Source organism: Mesocricetus auratus, unplaced genomic scaffold (genome assembly GCF_017639785.1).
Source record: "Mesocricetus auratus isolate SY011 unplaced genomic scaffold, BCM_Maur_2.0 Super-Scaffold_100676, whole genome shotgun sequence".
In the NCBI taxonomy this organism is placed as follows: Eukaryota; Metazoa; Chordata; class Mammalia; order Rodentia; family Cricetidae; genus Mesocricetus; species Mesocricetus auratus.
Window position 1 is genome coordinate 131470301 of NW_024429266.1, and position 25235 is coordinate 131495535.

Sequence of the window (25235 nt, forward strand, 5' to 3'; positions counted from 1 at the left end):
GCAAACCAAAAAATGCAAGAAATGGAAGAAAGAACAAACCACAAAATTCATAAAAGGCAACAAATGGACGAACAGATAAACAGAAAATTGCAAGAAGCAATGCAAACGCTGCAAGGGTTGAAAACTGAAATAGAGACATTAAAAAACCACAATCTGAAGAAAGGCAGAAAATAGAAAAGCTGGACAAACAGTCAGTCACTACCAATACAAGCATTACCAACAGAATAAAAGAGATGCAAGAGAGAATCTCAAGTGTTGAAGATACACTAGGGGAAATGGATTTATCAACCAAAGAAAACCTTAAATCCAACAAATCCTTAACACAAAACATCCAGGAAATATGGGACACCATGAAAAGAACAAACCTAAGAATAATAGGTATAGAAGAAGGAGAAGAAATCCACCTCAAAGGGGCAGAAGGCATATTCAACAAAATCATAGAAGAAAACTTTCCCAACCTTAAGAAAGACATGCCAATGAAGGTACAAGAAGCCTACAGAACACCAAATAGAGTGGAACACAAAAAAAATCCCCTCGCCACATAATAATCAAGACCCCAAACATACAGAATAAAGAAAGAATATTAAGAGCATCTAAGGAAAAAGGTCAAGTAACATATAAAGGCAGACCTATCAGAATTACACCTGATTTCTCCATGGAAACTCTGAAAGCCAGAAGGTCCTGGATAGATATTCTACCTACACTAAGAGACCATGGATGCCAGCCCAGACTACTATACCCGGCAAAGCTCTCAATCACTATAGACGGAGAAAACAAGATATTCCATGACAAAACTAGATTCAAGCAATATGTGTCCACTAACCCAGCCCTACAGAAAATTTTGGAAGGAAAACTCCAACCCAAGGAAGCTAACTACAACCAGAAAAACATAAGCATTAGAGAATCCCTCTCTACCAACAGCCAAAAGAACAAAGGGGTGAAATTCCACCCATAATTCCACCAACAACAACCATCGCAAATCGAAGAAGGATGAGCAATCAATGGTCATTAATATCCCTCAATATTAACGGCCTTAACATACCCATAAAAAGACACAGACTAGCCGAATGGATTCAAAGACAGAACCCTTCCTTCTGCTGCATACAAGAAACACACCTCACCCTCAAAGACAGACATTACCTGAGAGTTAAAGGTTGGGAAAAATTTTTCAATCAAATGGACCCAAGAAACAAGCAGGGGTAGCAATCCTAATATCTAACAAACTAGACTTTAAAATAAAATCAATCAAAAGAGATGAAGGAGGTCATTACATACTCATCACAGGTGAAACCCACCAAGATGAAGTGTCTATCCTGAACATCTATGCCCCCAATACAAAGGCATCCACATTCGTTAAAGAAACATTATTAGAACTTAAATCTCATCTAAAGCCCCACACAGTTATAGTGGGAGATTTCAACACACCACTCTCACCACTAGACAAGAATACCAGACAGAAACTCAACAAAGAAGCAAAGGGTCTAATAGAAGTAATGACCCAACTGGGATTAACAGATATCTATAGAACATTTCATCCACATAAAAAAGAATATACCTTCTTCTCACCACCACATGGAACCTTCTCAAAAATCGACCACATACTTGGCAACATATCAAACCTCAGCAGCTACAAAAAAATTGGAATAACTCCATGCATCTTATCAGACCACCATGCCTTAAAATTAGAATTGAACAACAACACAAACTGCAGAAAACCTACAAACTCATGGAAATTGAATAATGCTCAACTGCACCATCCCTGGGTCAAAGAGGAAATAAAAAAAGAAATTAAAGACTTCCTCAAATTCAATGAGAATGAAGACACAACATACCCAAACCTATGGGACACTTTGAAAGCAGTGCTACGGGGGAAGTTCATAGCACTAAGTGCTCACATGAAGAAACAGGAAAACAGTTATACCAGAGAATTAACATCACAGCTAAAAGCTCTAGAACACAAAGAAGCAAACTCCCCCAGGAGGAGTAGACGCCAGGAAATAATCAAATTGAGGGCTGACATCAACAAAGTAGAAACCAGGAAAACAATACAAAGAATCAATGCAACGAAGAGTTGGTTCTTTGAGAAAATCAACAAGATAGACAAACTTTTGTCCAAACTTACCAACCACCAGAGAGTGAACACACAAATTAACAAAATCAGAAATGAAAAGGGGGACATAACAACAGACTCTGAGGAAATCCAAACAATCATTAGGTCATACTTTGAAAACCTGTACTCCACAAAATTCGAAAATTTAAAGGAAATGGATGACTTCCTGGACAGCTATCATTTGCCAAAACTAAATCAAGAACAGATAAGCAATTTAAATTGACCTATAACCCCTATGGAAATAGAAGCTGTCATCAAAAGTCTCCCAACCAAAAAAAGCCCAGGTCCAGATGGCCTCAGTGCAGAATTCTACCAGAAATTCAAAGAACAGCTTATACCAATTCTTCTCAAAGTGTTCCACACAATAGAAGCAGAAGGGTCTTTGCCAAACTCTTTCTATGAGGCTTCAATAACCTTGATCCCCAAGCCACACAAAGATACAACCAAGAAAGACAACTTCAGACCAATATCCCTCATGAACATTGATGCAAAAATACTCAATAAAACACTGGCAAATCGGATCCAAGAACACATCAAAACAATCATTCACCACGATCAAGTAGGTTTCATCCCAGGAATGCAGGGATGGTTAAACATACGAAAATCCATCAACGTAATCCACCATATAAACAAGCTGAAAAACAAAAATCACATGATCATCTCACTAGATGCTGAAAAAGCCTTTGACAAAATCCAACACCCCTTCATGATAAAGGTCTTGGAGAGATCTGGGATAACAGGGACATACTTAAACATAATAAAAGCCATATACAGTAAACCAACAGCCAACATCAAACTAAATGGACAGAAACTCAACGCAATTCCTCTAAAATCAGGAACAAAAAAAGCTGTCCACTCTCTCCATACCTTTTCAACATGGTACTTGAAGTTCTAGCTATTGCCATACGACAACAAAAGGGGATCAAGGGGATACAAATTGGGAAGGAATAGGTCAAACTTTCACTGTTTGCAGACGATATGATAGTTTACATCAATGACCCAAAGAACTCTACCAGGGAACTCTTACAGCTGATTAACACTTTCAGCAAAGTGGCAGGCTACAAGATCAACTCAAGAAAGTCAGTAGCCCTACTATATACAGATGATAAAAGGGCTGAAAGTGAAATCAGAGAAACATCACCCTTTACAAATGTCACGAACAACATAAAATACCTTGGGGTAACGCTAACCAAACAAGTGAAAGACCTGTATAGTAAGAACTTTGAATCTTTAAAGAAAGAAATTAAAGAAGCCCTCAGAAAATGGAAAGATCTCCCATGCTCTTGGATAGGTAGGATCAATGTAGTAAAAATGGCAATCCTGCCAAAAGCAATCTACAGATTCAATGCTATCCCCATTAAAATCCCAGCACAAATCTTCACAGACCTTGAAAGAACAATAATCAATTTTGTATGGAAAAACAAAAGACCCAGGATAGCCAAAACAACCCTGTTCAACAAGGCAACGTCCGGAGGCATCACCATCCCTGACCTCAAGCTCTATTATGGAGCTATAGTCCTGAAAACAGCCTGGTATTGGCACAAAAATAGACAGGTAGACCAATGGAATCGAATTGAAAATCCGGGTATTAACCCACAAACGTACGAACATCTGATCTTTGACAAAGAAGCTAAAAATATACAATGGAATAAAGAAAGCATCTTCAACAAATGGTGCTGGCATAATTGGAGACTGGCATGTAGAAGAATGCGGATCGATCCATGTTTATCGCCATGCACAAAACTTAAGTCCAAATGGATCAAAGACCTCAACATAAATCCAGCCACACTGAACCTCTTAGAAGAGAAAGTGGGTGGTACCCTTGAACGAATTGGTACAGGAGACAGCTTCCTGAACATAACACCAGTAGCACAGACAGTGAGATCAACAATTAATAAATGGGACCTCCTGAAACTGAGAAGCTTCTGTAAGGCAAAGGACACAGTCAGCAAGACAATAAGGCAGCCCACAGAATGGGAAAAATATTCACTAATCCCACATCTGACAGAGGGTTGATCTCCAAAATTTACAAAGAACTCAAGAAGCAAGTCTCCAAAACAGCAAAGGACCCAATTAAGAAGTGGGCTGCAGAACTAAATAGAGAGTTTTCAATAGAGGAGTCTAAAATGGCTGAGAGGCACTTGAGAAAGTGCTCAACATCCTTAGCCATCCGGGAAATGCAAATCAAAACAACTCTGAGATACCATCTCACTCCTGTCAGAATGGCTAAAATCAAAAACACCAATGACAATTTATGCTGGAGAGGATGTGGTGAAAGGGGGACACTCCTCCATTGCTGGTGGGAGTGCCAACTGGTTCAGCCACTTTGGAAAGCAGTATGGAGATTCCTCAGAAAAATGGGAATAAACCTACCACAAGACCCAGCAACTCCACTCTTAGGCATATATCCAAAAGATGTCCATTCATACAACAAAGATGTCTTTTCCACTTTGTTCATAGCAGCTTTATTTGTAATAGCCAGAACTTGGAAGCAACCTAGATGTCCCTCACCCGAAGAGTGGATAGAGAAAATGTGGTACATCTACACAATGCAGTACTAATCAGCAGAAAAAAATAATGGGATCATGAGATTCGCAGGCAAATGGATGACACTAGAAGAAACCATCCTGAGTGAGGTAACCCAGTCACAAAAAGAGAAACATGGCAGGTACTCTCTCATATATGGATTTTAGACATAGATCTGGGGAGTGCCAGCCTACAATCCTATGGCCAGAGAGTCTGGGAAACAGAAACTTCATTTAGTGGCTGGTTAAGTACTGAGCTGAACTCAAGAAAGCCAGTATCAGAGAGGGAGGACTGATGATCAAAGGGATTAAGACTGGGCTGGTTTAACCCCCAGAAACAGCTGACCTGACAGAGGTTAACTCTTGAATCCCAGGCATCAGTCTGGGAATCCAGAATGGGACTAATCAAGACCCCCTGAATCTGGGTGTCAGTGAGGAGGCCTAGGTAATCTATTGAGCCTTGGGCAGCAGATCAGTACCCATACCAAGTATACACACGGACTTTGAACTCCCATAGAACAATGTGAGGTGCACTCTCACCCTGAACTCTTGGGGAAGGGTCTAGGCCCTGCCCTATATGAAATGACAGACTATGGACACCCCCATGGAGGGCCTCACCCTCCCTGGGGGAATGAGGGGATAAAGGGGGGAGGATGGGGGGAGGGCACGGGAGGAGGGGAGGGAAAGGGAGAGGGACCTGGAACTGACTTGTGAAGCAACCTTGTTTCTTATCTAAATTTAAAATGGAAAATTAAAAAAATTATAAAAAAAAAAGAAAATAATGGCCACAATGGATACTCCAACACTGCATCCTTCTCACCTGAAATCCAGAGCAGCAGTACCCACAGCAGGAGAGCAGATGACACCATCTCTGACATGTGAAATAGAGGATGCTTCTTGGGCACTGGCAAGCTGCCTTAAAAGGTGTTTTGAGGAATCTGCACTGTGGCTAATGTCACAATATGCAAATCAGAATAGTAAAGATTAATTGCTGTGAACCCAGGCCCTCTGCAAGAGCAGGAAGGGCTCTTAACCACCGAGCCATCTCTCCAGCCTAAACAGATTTTTGCATCTCATAACACCACCATATTTTGCTTTGTAATACTTCTCAAAAGGGAAAACAATCAGGTTTAATAACATAGAGGCAAAAATGAGGTGTGTGGTTCAGATTAGAAGTTGTTGACTCTACTAGAGGCTTTAATCTAAATGTCATCAGGAGCAGAAAAGGCAGTGATCTGTGAGCATGGGATGAAGAAGGAGGCTGGAAACCTAAATTTCAAATGATCCATTCATCTACCCTCCCAACTTTCTAATCCCAATTGGTGGTCAGGGTGTCCAATATCCCGTCAATGTCTCTATGCAAAACACAATGAAAGTTATGGCACTGGTCTAGTGTCACTTCAGACACTCACCATCAACTCCACACAGGACTGCAGCCTTTAAGACAAACCCCAGGTTATTCGGGAAGTGAGGCTGTTTCATAACAGTCAATGCTCCTTGGTACCTGAACTGGATGCACTGACAATGGTGAACAATATGTATAATGCAAGGGAAACTCAAACATTTCCACTTCCTAGTATTTGACAAGGAGAAAGTCCTAGACCCAGATATCCACATAGAACACCATCATAATTCAGGGGCTAAGTGAAACTTGTGCTCCCGTCTCAAGGACTGAAATAGATTGTAGCCTTACTGGCCCCCATAAGAGTCATACAGTAAACCCTTAGTCTCCAGACTCATTTTATGTGTTTGTTTATGAAATTGTATTAATTAGATTCATTCATTTATATACATCCTGACCACAGTTTCTGCTCTCACAGTTCCTTTCTTCCCATTCCTTCCCCCAACTCTCTTCTGTCCTCACCAATGCACTCCTCTTTTTCTGTTCAGAAAGGGGTCTGTCTCCCACGGTTGTCAAAGAAGCATGGCATATCAAGTTGAGGCATGACTAAAATCCTTCCCTTGGATGAAGGCTTGGTAAGACAAGCAAGTATGAAGAATAGGCACTTTGGGAGGTTTTTTGTTTTTTATTTTTGGTTTGGTGATGGAAAATGTATAACTAAAGGGCCACTGGAAAGGTTTGAAGTCACTAACACTGTGCTCATGGGGAGAACTGTGTGCCTGTAATCTCTTCCTCTTTCCTGACCTCAAGATGCTCAGCTTTGTTACACACACTGCTGTCCTGAAGTGCTGCCTCTCCACAGACTCACACAGGACTTTCCTCCTGTGGAGCAGAACCTCCACAACTGAGCGAGCATTAACTTCAACAGGGCTTCACCCGTCCAATGAAATTCAGGATAAGGGATGCTTAAGTGACTGCAAAACTAAACACTGCAAACACCTACTTCACCTGAGGTTAGTGAGATAATAGTTTCAGCATTGCTGTTCTGGCTCTGGGAGGAATGTTCCTGGGGTATTTACATGGATTGCATTCATGTATCAGCTTGGCACCATGTCCCTGTCTCTTTCACTATGAAATCTTCTCATCCTGGATTTCTTCAACTGTATTTGTCAATATCCCAATGACTTCATTGTAGGAATATGTAACTTCCTTCCTTAAAGTGAAAATTGACACCGCAATAAATTAATTGGAGGTATATACAATATTAATGAAGAAAAGAAGGAAAATTTAAAGTAACATATTTTTCAGTATAGTAAAGAGAAAAACTACTATAGATGTAGTGAAAATAAAGAATGGATCACACAAGGTTCCCATTCAAAGGGAGAAAGGATGGAGTACTGGAAAAACTTTCTGTCCATAGAAATTAGGTACTGCCTGTTAAAATGCACAGGAAGCAGTGAAAGCTTGTTGATTCCTGTCCTTAAGGTTGTTTTCTATTCCTATCCCTGTGGTGGATAAGTGTCTGACACCCACAAGATCTACCCTGAGACCAGTAATTTCACTCCTTTGCATTCAAGCAGCTTCTGATGGCCACATTTAGCTTTGTAGTGAGTAGAGTACTGGGCAAAGCCTCCTACCATCTCTCTCATATACCCTGCTATCAGTATTGTCCTGGCTGGGTGACAACTCTGGAGAGCATGATGAGGGGGGAAAGAAATCACAGGGCTGAGATATAGACACAAAGGAGACATGCCTTCACTGTGACATGATCACCTTAGTGTAAACAATGCTGCTGTAGGGAGGATGCTTCAATATCAAGTAAGTCCCTGGAGCTTCTGAGATCCTTGGCTCTACAGAAAGAAATTCATACACATTGGTGACTCCAAATTGGATTCCCCCCCACTGACCTTAGACTTGAGATTACTGAAATGCAGGGTTATCTTCACTCAATGAGAACTGTCTGTCAGCAGCCAAAGGGTGGGCACACCTTTGCATTTAACTCTCAAATCTACTTTCTGGTATGACTACTGAGCATCTCACAAGTAAGGGAACTGCAGTGAGCTATAGGATGTTTAATTGCCTCTACTCACACTATGGCCAATAAAACTCCAGCTTCCTCAACCAGATAGTCCCTAAGACAGTTCTGACAATAAGCCAAATACCCTAAGAATCTACCAATGGGAACATTGCCTCTGAAATAGCTTGACTTGTCTTAATGGTGTCTCGGATTTTTTTCCAACCAAGTTCTTTTTTATGATTAAGAAGACTGATATATATATATATATATATATATATATAGACAAAAAAGGGAAAGTAAAAAATAAAGGATTTATTACAGGAAAAGGCTCTTGGCAGTAGCAAAGAGAGGGCTAGAAAAACAGTTGCCAAGGATGATCAAATAGTATGGATTTTACATATTAGGTTAAACAGACATTGGAAAGTAAATTTGATTGACATTGAAGTCTTCACTGGGTGGGGGGGGATATACACTAGTTACAGAGTACCTGTCAAAGACAAAGACCCTGAGACTTATGTGGAAGCATTTGTAGAAAAACTACCTAGTTTTGGACATTTTACCTGAGAAACACCCTGGCCCATGGAATGTCTCTAGTTTTGTGTTCAGGTGGGGTACTTGAGACATGTTAGCCAAGTGGTGATCCTCTGTCTCTGACAAACTCATGTTGAGTCATTCTCATTTGCTTCATTATATCCCCAAGAAGCACATGAGAAGGAAGCCTCAGTTTATGAATTATCTAGCTGAGGTTGGCATGTGTTCATGTCTGTGACAGACAGCTTTGACTATTAATTGAGGCTAAAAATCACACAAAGTACAGCTCACCGTTTCGTGGATGGCACGATGAACTGTACAAGAGTGAAGAGTGGAAACAGTGAGCAAGCAGGCAGCATGGTTCATTTGCTGCTTTCTGTTTATGACATGGCTGTGATGTGCCAATTGCCTTAACACTCCTTCAATGATGAACGATAACCCGCAATTATAGAACATACAAATACTTTTCTCTCTAGATTTACTTAGCTCAGGGCTTTTAATCTCAAAAACAGAACAACTCTTAATGTCCTATCATTATTTTGACATAGGCATATGTTTTTCTTCCTGGCATTGAATTCATTATGAAGGATGAAGGGTATATTGTGCAGCAAGCATCCATTTCATCCAGGAAGATTGAAGAGATATTTCTTTTTATGTTTACCATTTTAAAAAGTACCTAGTGCAACAAACACCAACAGATGTAATTGCCTTAAACATGAGACTAACAGTCTTTTAAAGCTTCAGTAAGCTGCTTCAGGCACATTTCCCCCTTATACATTCTGCTTTTAAACACTAGAAATCTCAAAAAACACCCTAATCTTATTTTAAATAACATTATCAAGGAATACACACATCCCTGTAATATAGCATTTTATGAACTTAGAAAATGTGAGATACACTTATAAAGTATACCAAACTGCAGTATAAAATGTTTTGATAATTCTCAGTGTCTCTTTTTATGAACCAATTATTATTTACAAACAACTCATTCAAAGTTATTAAAAGGAATAAACTACTAGAGGCACTGCAGTATATGTCCAGTAACCCTCCACAAAAATTCCACATTACCCAAAATAGGATATTTTCTTCTACAAGTTAAAGTCACTAGTTGCTGGTTTATATCAAATCCAGTCTTCAAGTTTCAATCAGAAGTGACCTAAACCACCTACTAGGTCACCCGAGTAGAAAGAGTGCATGCCACTAGTGTAGACACACACCTATAAACTTGCACACTAATTTTAATCTTAACAAGGAGTTTTAGTGTCAGTCATACTGGTTTAAGTTAAAGGCATGCTCCAAGCATTATATTCTTTTTTCTGCAGGCTTACAAATAGCTTATAGGAAAACCTAGAAGCTTGTGGATCTGTAAGTAGACTCCAACTCTTACCATGAACAGATCACATATCTCCAAAGTTTGTGTGACCTGTCTTCTTGGCATGGTCCCTTGCTTCTGCTTGTCCAGTTAACCCCTTCTGACACACCATGCATCTGAGGATAATTCCAGTGCTTATACATGAACAATATCATCATTTCAGGAGAAAAAGATCAGAGGAGAACTATCTGGATTAAGGATGTTAACTTAAAGTAGACCAGAGTGGATGCCATCGTAAATAAGCAGAATACTTTGGTGAATCCTGCATTTTCCCCAAAAGGATCAATTCTGACTATCAGTGTATCCACTACACATATTTCACATTGATAAAAACTTAGAAACTCAGGTTAGAGGGCAGAGGCAAGATCTTGGTCCCCATCTTATACCTCAATCTCTCCTGCTCGCCCTCTCTTGGATCCCCTGACCTGGGGAGCACAGCCAGGTAGACTCTCCCCAGAGAGATGACCAAGGACAAAGTGACCAGGAGACTGCAGAGATAGCAGGTCCAATTCTGCTGGCACTCAGGACAAAGGACAGAGGCCAGAGAGTATTGGATTTGCTTGCACCCACTGAAAGGGAACCCTGGTTGCCTACCCACCAGGAGAGGAAGAGACTTTTTGTACACAGACTGTAAGAAGTGATGGGAAAGAGGCAATATAAGAACACACTCAGCAACCAAAAAACAAATATGACACCATCAGAGACTAGAGATTCTACACAAGGAAGACCGGGACACCAGAGTGCAGATGAAGCAGAAGGAAATGACCTTAAAAACGCCTTCATGAAAATGATAGAGGCCCTCAAAGAGGATATGAAAATATCCATAAAAGAAATGGAAGAAAAAAAAACAAATAAAAATCCCAGCTGACCAGACAAAGGTTAACTCTTGAATCCCAGGCATTAGCCTGGGAAGCCAGCATGGGACTGATCAAGACCCCCTGAATCTGGGTGTCAGTGAAGAGGCCTAGGGATTCTATTGAGCCTTGGGCAGCAGATCAGTACCCATCCCAAGTATACACACGGACTTTGGACTCCAATAGAACAATGTGAGGTGCACTCTCACCCTGAACTCTTGGGGAAGGGTCTAGGCCCTGCCCTATATGAAATGACAGACTATGGACACCCCCATGGAGGGCCTCACCCTCCCTGGGGGAATGAGGGGATAATGGGGGGGTTGGGGGGAGGGCACGGGAGGAAGGGAGGGAATGAGAGAGGGACCTGGAACTGACTTGTGAAGCAACCTTGATTCTTATCTAAATTTAAACTGGAAAATAAAATTAAAAAAATATGTAATAGGTAGAAGAAAATCAGGATAAAAAAAAATCCAACAAATGCAAGCAAAAAAATTATAAGAAACAATGCAAACAGTGCAAGGGTTGAAAGCTGACATGGAGACAATGAAAAAAACACAGTCTGAAGGAATGCTGGAAATAGAAAAACTGGAGAAATTGTCGGGTACTACAGTAGCAAGCATAACCAAGAGAATACAAAAGATGGAAGACAGAATGTCAGGTGTTGAAACACACTAGGAGAAATAGATTTGTCAATCGAAGAAAATCTTAAGTCCAACAAATCCCTAACACAAAATATCCAGGAAATATGGGACACCGTGAAAAGACCAAACCTAAGAATAATAGGTATAGAAGAAGGTGAAGAAACCCAAATCAAAGGGGCAGAAAACATATTCAACAAAATCATAGAAGAAAACATTCCCAACCAAAAGAAAGACAAACCAATGAAGGTACAAGAAGCTTACAGAACAGCAAATAGAGTGGACCACAAAAAAGTCCCCTCACCACATTATAATCAAGACCCAAGCATATAGAATAAAGAAAGAATACTTAGAGCAGCTAAGGAAAAAGGCCAAATAACATATAAAGGCAAACCTATCAGAATTACACCTGACTTCGTCATGGAAACACTGAAAGCCAGGAGGTTCTAGATAGATATTCTATCAACACTAAGGTACCACAGATGCCAGCCCAGATTACTATACCCAGGAAAGATTTCAATCAATATAGATGGAGCAAACAAGATATTCCACGACAAAACCAGATTTAAACAATACATATCCACTAACCAAACCCTACAGAAAGTAATAGAAGGAAAATTGCAATCCGAGGAAGTTAGATACAACCAGACAAACATAGGCAATGGATAATCCCACTTTACCAACAGGAAAAAGACAAAAGGGGGAAAATACACACACAATTCCACCACAATCAACCATTCCAAAACAAACAAGAATGAAAAATCAAAGGTCTTTAATATCCATCAATATTAATGGTCTCACCTCACCCATAAAAAGGCACAGGCTAACAGAATGGATTTGAAGACAGAATCCATCCTGCTGCTGCTTACAAGAAACACACCTCAGCTTTAAAGACAGATGCTACCACAGAGTTAAGGGTTGGTAAAAGATTTTCCAATCAAATGGACCCAAGAAACAAGCAGGTGTAGCAAACCTAGTATCTAACAAACTAGAATTTAAACTGAACTCAATCAAAAGAGATGAAGAAGGTCATTTCATATTCATCACAGAAAAATCCACCAAGATGAAGTCTCAATTCTGAACATTTATGCCCCAATACAAAGGCATCCCCATTTATAAAAGAGATATTACTAAAACTCATACCACACAAAAACACCTCACACACTTATAGTGGGAGACTTCAATACCCCACTGTCACCACTGGACTACCAGACATAAACTGCAAAATAGTCACAATAGAGAATTAACAACAAAACTAAAGCTCTAGAACAAAAAGAAGCAAACTCACCCAGGAGGAATAGACATGGGAAATAATCAAATTGATGGCTGAACTCAATAAAACAGAAATTAGGAAAAACTACACAAAGAATCAATGAAGGAAGAGTTGGTTCTTTGAGAAAATCAACAAGATAAACAAACCTTTATCCATACTCACCAAACAGCAGAATGTGAAGATGCAAATTAAAAAAATGAGAAATGAAAAGGGGGACATAACAATGGACACAGAGGAAATCCAGAGAATCATCAAGTCATACTTTGAAAACCTGCACTCCACAAAATTTGAAAATTTAAAGGAAATGGACAATTTCCTGGATACATATCACCTGCCAAAATTAAATCAAGAACAGATAAGCGAGCTATCCCTTCAGCAGCATCAGGTAAACAGGCCGGCTTCCCGGCCTGTGTTCCAGAGCCTGCAGATCGCCTGGGAACTGCACAGAGCTCCCAATCCCGGCGGGAGCCAAGCACCCCAGACTCCAGATCTTCCCTTCCACCAACGAGACCAGGAAACTAGAGGAGGCTGGGAGTACAGGGAAGTAGCTGTCCCACCAGCAGCATCAGGTAAACAGGCCGGCTTTCCGGCCTGTGTTCCAGAGCCTGCAGATCGCCTGGGAACTGCACAGAGCTCCCAATCCTGGCAGGAGCCAAGCACCCCAGACTCCAGATCTTCTCTCCCACCAATGAGACCAGGAAACTAGAGGAGCCAGGGAGACCAGGGGAGAAGCCGTTCCGGATCAGGTACAACAGGACCCAGCATAGGGCCCAGGGGACCAGGTTGGAGGCTAAGCGCCCCATATTCCTGTTCTTCTTCTCCACCCACGGACCACCATTTGGACAAGGTAAGAAGAACCAACAGATTATTGGACTTGCTAGCACCCACCAAAAGGGAACTCTGGTCCCCAGACCAGTAAGGGGCTCTTTCTGCACCCACTAGAAGAAGAGATGGGAAAGAGAAAATACAAAAACACAGTCAGCAACAGAAAAACAAATATGACACCGCCAGATTCTAGAGACTCCACACCAGCAAGACCCCAACATTCCAATGGGAAGGAAGCAGAAGAGAACGACCTTAAAAGCACTTCCATGAAAATGATAGAGGCCCTAAAAGAGGATATTGGAAAATCCCTCAAAGAAATAGAAGAAAAAACAAACCAAAAAATGCAAGAAATGGAAGAAAAAACAAACCAAAAAATGCAAGAATTGGAAAACAAAACAAACCAAAAAAGGCACGAAATGGAAGAAGAAATGAAGCAAAAAATGCAAGAAATGGAAGAAAAAACAAAGCAAAAAATGCAAGAATTAGAAGAAGAAACATATCAAAAAAGGCAGGAAATGGAAGAAGAAACAAAGCAAAAAATGCAAGAAATGGTAGAAAAAACAAAGCAAAAAATGAAAAAAATGGAAGAAGAAACAAACCAAAAAAGGCAGGAAATGGAAGAAGAAACAAAGCACAAAATCCAAGAAATGGAACATAAAGCAAACCAAAAAATGCAAGAAATGGAAGAAAGAACAAACCAAAAAGTTCATAAAAGGCAACAAACAGACGAACAGATAAACAGAAAATTGCAAGAAGCAATGCAAACGCTGCAAGGGTTGAAAACTGAAATAGACACATTAAAAATACACAGAAAGGCAGAAAATAGAAAAGCTGGACAAACAGTCAGGCACTACCAATACAAGCATTACAAACAGAATAGAAGAGATGGAAGAGAGAATCTCAAGTGTTGAAGATACACTAGGAGAAATGGATTTATCAACCGAAGAAAACCTTAAATCCAACAAATCCTTAACACAAAACATCCAGGAATTATGGAACACCATGAAAAGACCAAACCTAAGAATAATAGGTATAGAAGAAGGAGAAGAAATCCACCTCAAAGGGGCAGAAGGCATATTCAACAAAATCATAGAAGAAAACTTTCCCAACCTTAAGAAAGACACGCCAATGAAGGTACAAGAAGCCTACAGAACACCAAATAGAGTGGAACACAAAAAAAAATCCCCACGCCACATAATAATCAAGACCCCAAACATACAGAATAAAGAAAGAATATTAAGAGCAGCTAAGGAAAAAGGTCAAGTAACATATAAAGGCAGACGTATCAGAATTACACCTGATTTCTCCATGGAAACTCTGAAAGCCAGAAGGTCCTAGATAGATATTCTACCTACACTAAGAGACCATGGGTGCCAGCCCAGACTACTATACCCGGCAAAGCTCTCAATCACTATAGACGGAGAAAACAAGATATTCCATGACAAAACTATATTCAAGCAATATGTGTCCACTAACCCAGCCCTACAGAAAATTTTGGAAGGAAAACTCCAACCCAAGTAAGCTAACTACAACCAGAAAAACATAAGCATTAGAGAATCCCCCTCTACCAACAGCCAAAAGAACAAAGGGGTGAAATTCCACCCATAATTCCACGAACAAAAACCATCGCAAATCGAAGAAGGATGAGCAATCAATGGTCATTAATATCCCTCGATATTAACGGCCTTAACTCACGCATAAAAAGACACAGACTAGCAGAATAGATTCGAAGACAGAACCCTTCCTTCTGCTGCATACAAGAAACACACCTCACCCTCAAAGACAGAAATTACCTGAAAGTTAAAGTTGGGAAAAATTTTTTCAATCAAATGGACCCAAGAAACAAGCAGGGGTAGCAATCCTAATATCTAACAAACTAGACTTTAAATTAAAATCAATCAAAAGAGATAAAGGAGGTCATTACATACTCATCACAGGTGAAACCCACCAAGATGAAGTGTCTATCCTGAACATTTTTGCCCCCAATACAAAGGCACCCACATTCGTTAAAGAAACATTATTAGAACTTAAATCTCATCTAAAGCCCCACACAGTTATAGTGGGAGATTTCAACACACCACTCTCACCACTACACAAGAATACCAGACAGAAACTCAACAAAGAAGCAAAGGGTCTAATAGAAGTAATGACCCAACTAGGATTAACAGATATCTATAGAACATTTCATCCACATAAAAAAGAATATACCTTCTTCTCACCACCACATGGAACCTTCTCAAAAATCGACCACATACTTGGCAACATATCAAACCTCAGCAGCTACAAAAAATTGGAATAACTCCATGCATCTTATCAGACCACCATGCCTTAAAATTAGAATTGAACAACAACACAAACTGCAGAAAATCTACAAACTCATGGAAATTGAATAATGCTCAACTGCACCATCCCTGGGTCAAAGAGGAAATAAAAAAAGAAATTAAAGACTTCCTCGAATTCAATGAGAATGAAGACACAACATACCCAAACCTATGGGACACTTTGAAAGCAGTGCTACGGGGGAAGTTCATAGCACTAAGTGCTCACATGAAGAAACAGGAAAACAGTTATACCAGAGAATTAACATCACAGCTAAAAGCTCTAGAACACAAAGAAGCAAACTCCCCCAGAAGGAGTAGACGCCAGGAAATAATCAAATTGAGGGCTGACATCAACAAAGTAGAAACCAGGAAAACAATACAAAGAATCAATGCCACGAAGAGTTGGTTCTTTGAGAAAATCAACAAGATAGACAAACCTTTGTCCAAACTTACCAAAGAGTAGAGAGTGAACATGCAAATTAACAAAATCAGAAATGAAAAGGGGGACATAACAACATACTCTGAGGAAATCCAGTGAATCATTATGTCATACTTTGAAAACCTGTACTCCACAAAACTCGAAAATTTAAAGGAAATGGATGACTTCCTGGACACCTATCATTTGCCAAAACTAAATCAAGAACAGATAAGCAATTTAAATAGACCTATAACCCCTATGGAAATAGAAGCTGTCATCAAAAGTCTCCCAACCAAAAAAAGTCCAGATCCAGATGGCCTCATTGCAGAACTCTACCAGAAATTCAAAGAACAGCTTATACCAATTCTTCTCAAATTGTTCCACACAATAGAAGCAGAAGGGTCTTTGCCAAACTCTTTCTATGAGGCTTCAATAACCTTGATCCCCAAGCCACACAAAGATGCAACCAAGAAAGAGAACTTCAGACCAATATCCCTCATGAACATTGATGCAAAAATACTCAATAAAATACTGGCAAATCGGATCCAAGAACACATCAAAACAATCATTCACCACGATCAAGTAGGTTTCATCCCAGGGATGCAGGGATGGTTCAACATAAGAAAATCCATCAACGTAATCCACCATATAAACAAGCTGAAAAACAAAAATCACATGATCATCTCACTAGATGCTGAAAAAGCCTTTGACAAAATCCAACACCCCTTCATGATAAAGGTCTTGGAGAGATCTGGGATAACAGGGACATACTTAAACATAATAAAAGCCATATACAGTAAACCAACAGCCAACATCAAACTAAGTGGACAGAAACTCAACGCAATTCCTCTAAAATCAGGAACAAAAAAAGCTGTCCACTCTCTCCATACCTTTTCAACATGGTACTTGAAGTTCTAGCTATTGCCATACGACAACAAAGGGGGATCAAGGGGATACAAATTGGGAAGGAAGAGGTCAAACGTTCACTGTTTTCAGACGATATGATAGTTTACATCAATGACCCAAAGAACTCTACCAGGGAACTCTTACAGCTGATTAACACCTTCAGCAAAGTGGCAGGCTACAAGATCAACTCAAGAAATTCAGTAGCCCTTTTATATACAGGTGATAAAAGTGCTGAAAGAGAAATCAGAGAAACATCACCCTTTACAATTGCCACAAACAACATAAAATACCTTGGGGTAACGCTAACCAAACAAGTGAAAGACCTGTATCGTAAGGACTTTGAATCTCTAAAGAAAGAAATTAAAGAAGCCCTCAGAAAATGGAAAGATCTCCCATGCTCTTGGATAGGTAGGATCAATGTAGTAAAAATGGCAATCCTGCCAAAAGCAATCTACAGATTCAATGCAATCCCCATTAAAATCCCAGCACAATTCTTCACAGACCTTGAAAGGACAATAATCAATTTTGTATGGAAAAACAAAAGACCCAGGATAGCCAAAACAACCCTGTTCAACAAGGCAACGTCCGGAGGCATCACCATCCCTGACCTCAAGCTCTATTATAGAGCTATAGTCCTGAAAACAGCTTGGTATTGGCACAAAAATAGACAGGTAGACCAATGGAATCGAATTGAAAATCCGGGTATTAACCCACACACGTACGAACATCTGATCTTTGACAAAGAAGCTAAAAATATACAATGGAATAAAGAAAGCATCTTCAACAAATGGTGCTGGCATAATTGGAGACTGGCATGTAGAAGAATGCGGATCGATCCATGTTTATCGCCATGCACAAAACTTAAGTCCAAATGGATCAAAGACCTCAACATAAATCCAGCCACATTGAACCTCATAGAAGAGAAAGTGGGTGGTACCCTTGAACGAATTGGTACAGGAGACAGCTTCCTGAACATAACACCAGTAGCACAGACAGTGACATCAACAATGAATAAATGGGACCTACTGAAACTGAGAAGCTTCTGTAAGGCAAAGGACATAGTCAGCAAGACAAAAAGGCAGCCCACAGAATGGGAAAAAATATTCACTAATCCCACATCTGACAGAGGGTTGATCTCCAAAATTTACAAAGAACTCAAGAAGCAAGTCTCCAAAACACCAAAGGACCCAATTAAAAAGTGGGCTGCAGAACTAAATAGAGGGTTTTCAATAGAGGAGTCTAAAATGGCTGAGAGGCACTTGAGAAAGTGCTCAACATCCTTAGCCATCCGGGAAATGCAAATCAAAACAACTCTGAGATACCATCTCACTCCTGTCAGAATGGCTAAAATCAAAAACACCAATGACAATTTATGCTGGAGAGGATGTGGTGAAAGGGGGACACTCCTCCATTGCTGGTGGGAGTGCCAACTGGTTCAGCCACTTTGGAAAGCAGTATGGAGATTCCTCAGAAATATGGGAATAAACCTACCACAAGACCCAGCATCTCCACTCTTAGGCATATACCCAAAAGATGCCCATTCATACAACAAAGATGTCTGTTCCACTATGTTCATAGCAGCTTTATTTGTAATAGCCAGAACTTGGAAGCAACCTAGATGTCCCTCACTCGAAGAGTGGATAGAGAAAATGTGGTACATCTACACAATGGAGTACTATTCAGCAGAAAAAAATAATGGAATCATGAGATTCGCAGGCAAATGGATGACACTAGAAGAAACCATCCTGAGTGAGGTAACCCAGTCACAAAAAGAGAAACATGGCATGTACTCTCTCATATATGGATTTTAGACATAGATCTGGGGAGTGCCAGCCTACAATCCTATGGCCAGACAGTCTGGGAAACAGAAACTACATTTAGTGGCTGGTTAAGAACTGATCAAGAAAGCCAGTATCAGAGAGGGAGGACTGATGATCAAAGGGATTAAGATTGGGCTGGTTTAACCCCCAGAAACAGCTGACCAGACAGAGGTTAACTCTTGAATCCCAGGCATCAGCCTGGGAATCCAGCATGGGACTGATCAAGACCCCCTGAATCTGGGTGTCAGTGAGGAGGCCTAGGGAATCTATTGAGCCTTGGGCAGCAGATCAGTACCCATCCCAAGTATACACACGGACTTTGGACTCCCATAGAACAATGTGAGGTGCACTCTCACCCTGAACTCTTGGGAAGGGTCTAGACCCTGCCCTATATGAAATGACAGACTATGGACACCCCCATGGAGGGCCTCACCCTCCCTGGGGGAAGGAGGGGTAAACGGGGGGAGGGTATGGGGGGAGGCCACGGGAGGAGGGGAGGGAAAGGGAGAGGGACCTGGAACTGACTTATGAAGCAACCTTGTTTCTTATCTAAATTTTTAAAAAAAAGAATAAAAAAAAGAACAGATAAGCAATTTAAATAGACCTATAACACCTATGGAAATAAAAACAGCCATCAAAAGTCTTCCAACTAAAAAAAAAGCTCAGGGCCAGATGGCCTCAGTGCAGAATACTACCAGATATTCAAAGGTCAACATATACCAATTCTCCTCAAAGTATTCCATGCAATAGAAAAATAACAGTGTTTGCCAAACTCTTTTTATGAGGCTTCAATAACCTTGGTCCCCAAGTCACACAAAGACACAACTAAGAAAGAGAACTTCAGACCAATATCCCTCATGAACATTGATGCAAAAAGACTCAATAAAATACTGGCAAATCAGACCAAGACCACATCAGAAAACTCATCCACAATGATCAAGTAGGTTTCATCCGAGGGATGCAGGGATGGTTCAACATACGAAAATCCACCAATGTAATCCACCATATAAACAACTTGAGAACAAAAATCACATGATCATCTCACTAGATGCTGAAAAAGCCTTTGACAAAATCAAACACTCCTTCATGATAAAGGTCTTGGAGAGATCAGGGATAACAGGAACATACCTAAACATAATAAGCTACATACAGCAAACCAACAGCCAACATCAAACTAAAAGGAGAGAAACTCAGAGCAATTCCTCTAAAATCAGGAACAAGACAAGTCTATCCACTCTCTCCATACCTCTTCAATATTGTATTTGAAGTTCTAGCCACAGCAATAAGAAAACAAAAGCAGATCAAGGGAATAGAAATTGGGAAGGAAGAGGTCAAACACTCACTATTTGCAGATGATATGATACTTTACATAAGTGAACTGAAAATTTTTACCAGGGAATTCCTACAGCTATTGTATATCTTAAGCAAAGTGGCAGGAAAAAATATCAACTCAAGAAAATCAGTAGCACTTCTATATACAGACAATAAAGGGATGAGCAGGAAATCAGAGAAACATCACCCTTTACAATTGCCACAAACAACATAGAATATCTTGGGGTAATGCTAACCAAGCAAATGTAAGACCTGTATCACAAGAACTTTAAGTCTTTAAAAGAAGAAATTAAAGAAGACAAAGAGAAAATGGAGAGATCTTCCATGCACTTGGATAGGTAGGATCAACATAGTAAAAATGGCAATCTTGCCAAAAGCAATCTACAGTTTCAGTGCTATTCCCATTGAAATCCCAGCACAATTCTTCACAGACCTTGAAAGAAAAATTCTCAACGTTATATGGAAAAACAAAAGACCCAGGATAGCCAAAACTACCCCATCCAACAAGGCAACATCCGGAGACATCACCATACCTGACTTCAATCACTACTATAAAGTTATAGTGCTGAAAACAGCTTGGTAGTGGCACAAAAATAAACATGTAGACCAATGGAATTGAATAGAAAACCCTGATATGAACACGTATGAACACTTGGTTTTTGACAAAGAAGCTAAAATTATACACTGAAAAAAGAAAACATCTTCAACAAATGGCACTGATATAACAGGATGCTGGCATATAGAAGACTACAGATAGACCCATGTCTATCACCATGCTCAAAACTTAAGTCCAAATGCAATAAAGACCTCAACATAAATCTCGTCACATTGAACCTGTTGGAAGAGAAAGTGGGAAGTACCCTTGAACAAATTGGTACAGGAGACTGCTTCCTGAACATAATATCAGTAGTATAGACACTGAGATTGACAATTAATAAATGGGACCTGCTGAAGCTGAGAAGCTTCTGCAAGGCAAAGGGCAAGCCAACAAGACAAAAAGGCAGCCCACAGAATGGTAAAAGTTTTTCACTAACCCCCATCTGACAGAGGGCTGATTTCCAAAATCTACACAGAGCTCAAGAAGCAAGTCTCCAAAGCACCAAAGGATCCAATTAAAAAGTGGTCTACAGAACTAAATAGAGAATTCTCATTAGAGGAGACTACATTGGCTGACAGACACTTAAGAAAGTGCTCAACATTCCTAGCAATCAGGGAAGTGCAAATCAAAACAACTCTGAGATACCATCTTACTCCTGTCAGAATGGTTAAAATCAAAAACAGCAATGGCAATTTATGCTGGAGAGGATGTGGGAAAGAGGAACACTCTTCCACATGGTGGGAGTGCCAAATCATGCAGCCACTATGGAAGTCAGTATGGAGATTCTTCAGGAAAATGGGAATCAGTCTACCACAAGATCAAGCAATTCCACTCTTAGGCATATACCCAAAAGGTGCACATTCATACAACAAGGACATCTGATTTGCTATGTTTATTGCAGCACTATTTGTAATAGTCAGAACCTGGAAGCAACCTAGATGTCCATAGGCTGAAGAGTAGATAGAAAAAAAATTTGGTACAATTACACAATGGAGTACTAATCAGTGGAAAAAACAATGGAATCTTGAAATTTGCAAACAAATGGATGGCACTAGAATAAACCAGCCTAGGGAGTAGAATGGGGATTTGATGAGGGTTTGGTGGGTAGCAGGGGAGGAGGGGAGGCTGAGGGCACCGGGATTTACATGGGAAGCAAGCTTATTTCTTTTTTTTGTTTTTTTGAGACAGGGTTTCTCTGTATTGTTTCGGAGGCTATCGGTCCAGCCCAGACTCGAACTCACAGAGATCCGCCTGCCTCTGCCTCCCAAGTGCTGGGATTAAAGGTTGCCCCACCACTGCCCAGCAGGAAGCAAGCTTATTTCTAATAAAACAAAGGGATACATACTCAATAAATGGTGCTTATATAACTGGTTGCCAACATGTAGTAGAATGCAAATAGATCCATGTCTACCACTATGTACAAAACGCAGGTCCAAATGAATCAAAGACCTCCAACTACACTGAACCTCATAGAAGAGAAAGTGGGATATACCCTTGAATGCACAGACACAGTAGACCACTTCCTAATTAGAACACCAGTATCACAAACACTGAGAGCAGCATTTAATAAATAGCACCTCCTGAAACTGAGAAGTTTCTGTAAAGCAAAGAACATGGTCAACAAGTCATAATGGCTCCCTGCAGAATGAGGAAAGATCTTCATTAACTCCAAAGTTGACAGAGGGCTGATCTCCAAAATATCCAAAGAAGTCAAGAAACTAGACATCAAACTACCACATAGTCCAATTAAATAATGGGTTACAGATCTGAAAAGAGAATTCTCAACACAACTATCTCAAATGGTGAAAGACAGTTAAGGAAATGCTCAACATTCTTTAATCCCAGGTCTTATAAGGCAGACATAGGAAAATTTCTGAGTTCAAGGCCAGCCTTTCTATATAGTGAAATCCAGACCACCAGACCTTCGTGGTGAGACCCCGTCTCAAAAATAAAACAAATAATACATAGATTACTAATATTACGCAGTATTTGGAAATCAGATAATTAACAATGTATAATATTTAAAATTATTTTTATTTAAATGGCTTGGTAAAGTTTCCTTTAAGTTTTAAATAATTGTCTAAGTAAAAAATATTAAATCTGAAAAAATTGTTTGAGAAATAGTAAGCTGGGACATCATTCATTAGTAGCAAAATTATTTGATTATAAGGTAGTCAGGGAAAACAAAAGCTCTCATGGGCATAAAAATTTTCTGTTTTGTAGATTCCATCCTTTTTCTAACAAGTCTTACACAGACCCTAGTTGAGGTGCCTCAAGGGAAATATATCTGAGGAACTGAGTCTTACTATACAACAAAACCAGGAGGTTTTTGCTTAGACATAGAGGGCTGTGGGAGGACGGTCTAATCCTTGCTGATAATAATAGGTTGCAATATCATCAGCTTCCACAGGGTGGATGGTGAGAGTGAAGTCAGATGCAACCTCATCGCCACTGAACCTGGCAGGGATTCCAGATGCTAGGCTATATACAGTGTAGATCAGGAGTTTGGGAGGCTGTCCTGGCTTCTTTTGATACCAATGCATAAGATTTATGCCAAATTTATTGACACTCTCACTGGACTTGCAAAAGATGGTGACTTTTTGTCCCAGAGACACAGACAAAGAAGCTGGGGACTGGGTCAGAACAGTGTCCCCAGTGGAGCCTGGAATGATAAACACAAAACTACTATTGTAAATGGACAGGAAGCATCTCACTGTAATACATGTGACTCCAGTGAACAACATTCCAGAAGGATGTGAAACAATACACACTCCCAACACTTCCTGTACCCACTCACCTGGTAGCCAGAGCAGCAGCACCAATAGCAAAAGAGTAACTGGCTTCATCTCTGAGAGCTGAACTAGAGCTTTCAGTCTTAAGACATGAACAAGCAGCCCTTAAAAGATGCTTTGAGCAGCCTGAACCATTGGCTACTGGTGCAACATGCAAAGCAGCTCAGTAAACCTAGTACTTGGAGGGACAACCTACTGTTGTTTCAGTGGTAGTTGAGGTTGAAAAACCATTTACAGAGTAGCTCAAATATGTCCTAAGGAATATAGTGACTGTCCTATTGAATCTTCACTTCATTTCTTTACAATAATTTTATATAATGTATTCTGGTCATGTTTTCCCTGTCCCTACACCTTCTACATGCTTCCTAACTCCCTAGTCATCCAACTTAATAATCCCTCTCCTTTTCTTTCTTTCCTTTTCTCACTCAAAACAAAAAAGTGAAAATCTAAACAAAAAACAGTAAGACAAAAAGAATTACTGCATGAATGTTCTAGTATAAAGAATAAGAGAATTTTAGAATCATTTTTGAAATTTCAATAATACTAACGTTTTAAAATAACAGTGCATTTCACATTGTGATCCTTAGCAAGAAGAGACAGCATGTGGATCTTACACAATGGTGAAAGAATATGGCTTTCTTTGGTTTCATGGGGAATTGACAACACTAAGTGGCCATTAAGACAAGTCTATAAATGACATCAGGAGCTGAGACTATGAGAGACATGTGTATGGAATGCAGACAATTGTGAACAAGCAGGATTTCCCCTGCCCCCTTTACTACTCCAAAATCTAATATTAGGCCAACAAGATACCCTAAAGGCAGAGCAGTTGTCCCACTGGACATACAAAGGGTGGGGTGTATCTAGTTACCCAACTGCCACTTTTTCTGTTCTTGTCACTAGAAGTTAGAACTGAGAAAGCTAAGTTTTCTTGCCACAAAATTTGGTGCTCCAAAGATTAAAAACTAATGTTAGATTGGTTTTGAAAACATTAAACCGAAAGCTATTAACTTAAAAGGCTATCTAAGAAAATAGAAATTAGTTAAACAATTTTAGTTAAACATTCTACTATATAAACATGAACAAACGCGGGGAACATCATAAAAGTTTTTCAGCAGTATAATTTTTTTTGCAACTGATGAAAACCATTACAGAAAACTGCCAATCAAACTATAGAGTTGCCAAGTCTAATCCCAATGAATACATCTACAAAAGAACTCCCTCAACTAAGACTGTGTGGTCAGAAAAATTGTAAGGAGCCAGAGGATCTGGAAGTTTGTTAAAAGTCTGTGTTTCTGAGTGTGGTCAAAATTTACACCTATAAAGTCTCATGAATGTGACTGCCTAAACACTAGCTGGACAAGGACAGCAACAATAGATGTGCTAAAGGGAATGGGGTAAAGACCACAGGCCAAGACTCTATACAAAGAAGCTACAGACAGCTAAGTGATGCTGAGTGTGGAAGAATCTTCTCCAGGGAAAAGCACACCAACTGATTACCCAGTACCAAATCGTCAGCACTGAAAGCATACTTACAAGCTACATTACACAGGCTAAGCAG

The 25235-nt window shown here is 40.0% G+C and overlaps 1 gene segment (V, D, J or C); it reads right to left on the bottom strand.

Moving 5' to 3' along the window:
- Positions 1–23215: 23215 nt before the first annotated feature.
- On the bottom strand, positions 23216–23736 carry LOC121136540. The segment is given in 2 exon segments: positions 23216–23544; positions 23680–23736. Coding segments are annotated over 2 exon segments (378 nt in total).
- Positions 23737–25235: the final 1499 nt, after the last annotated feature.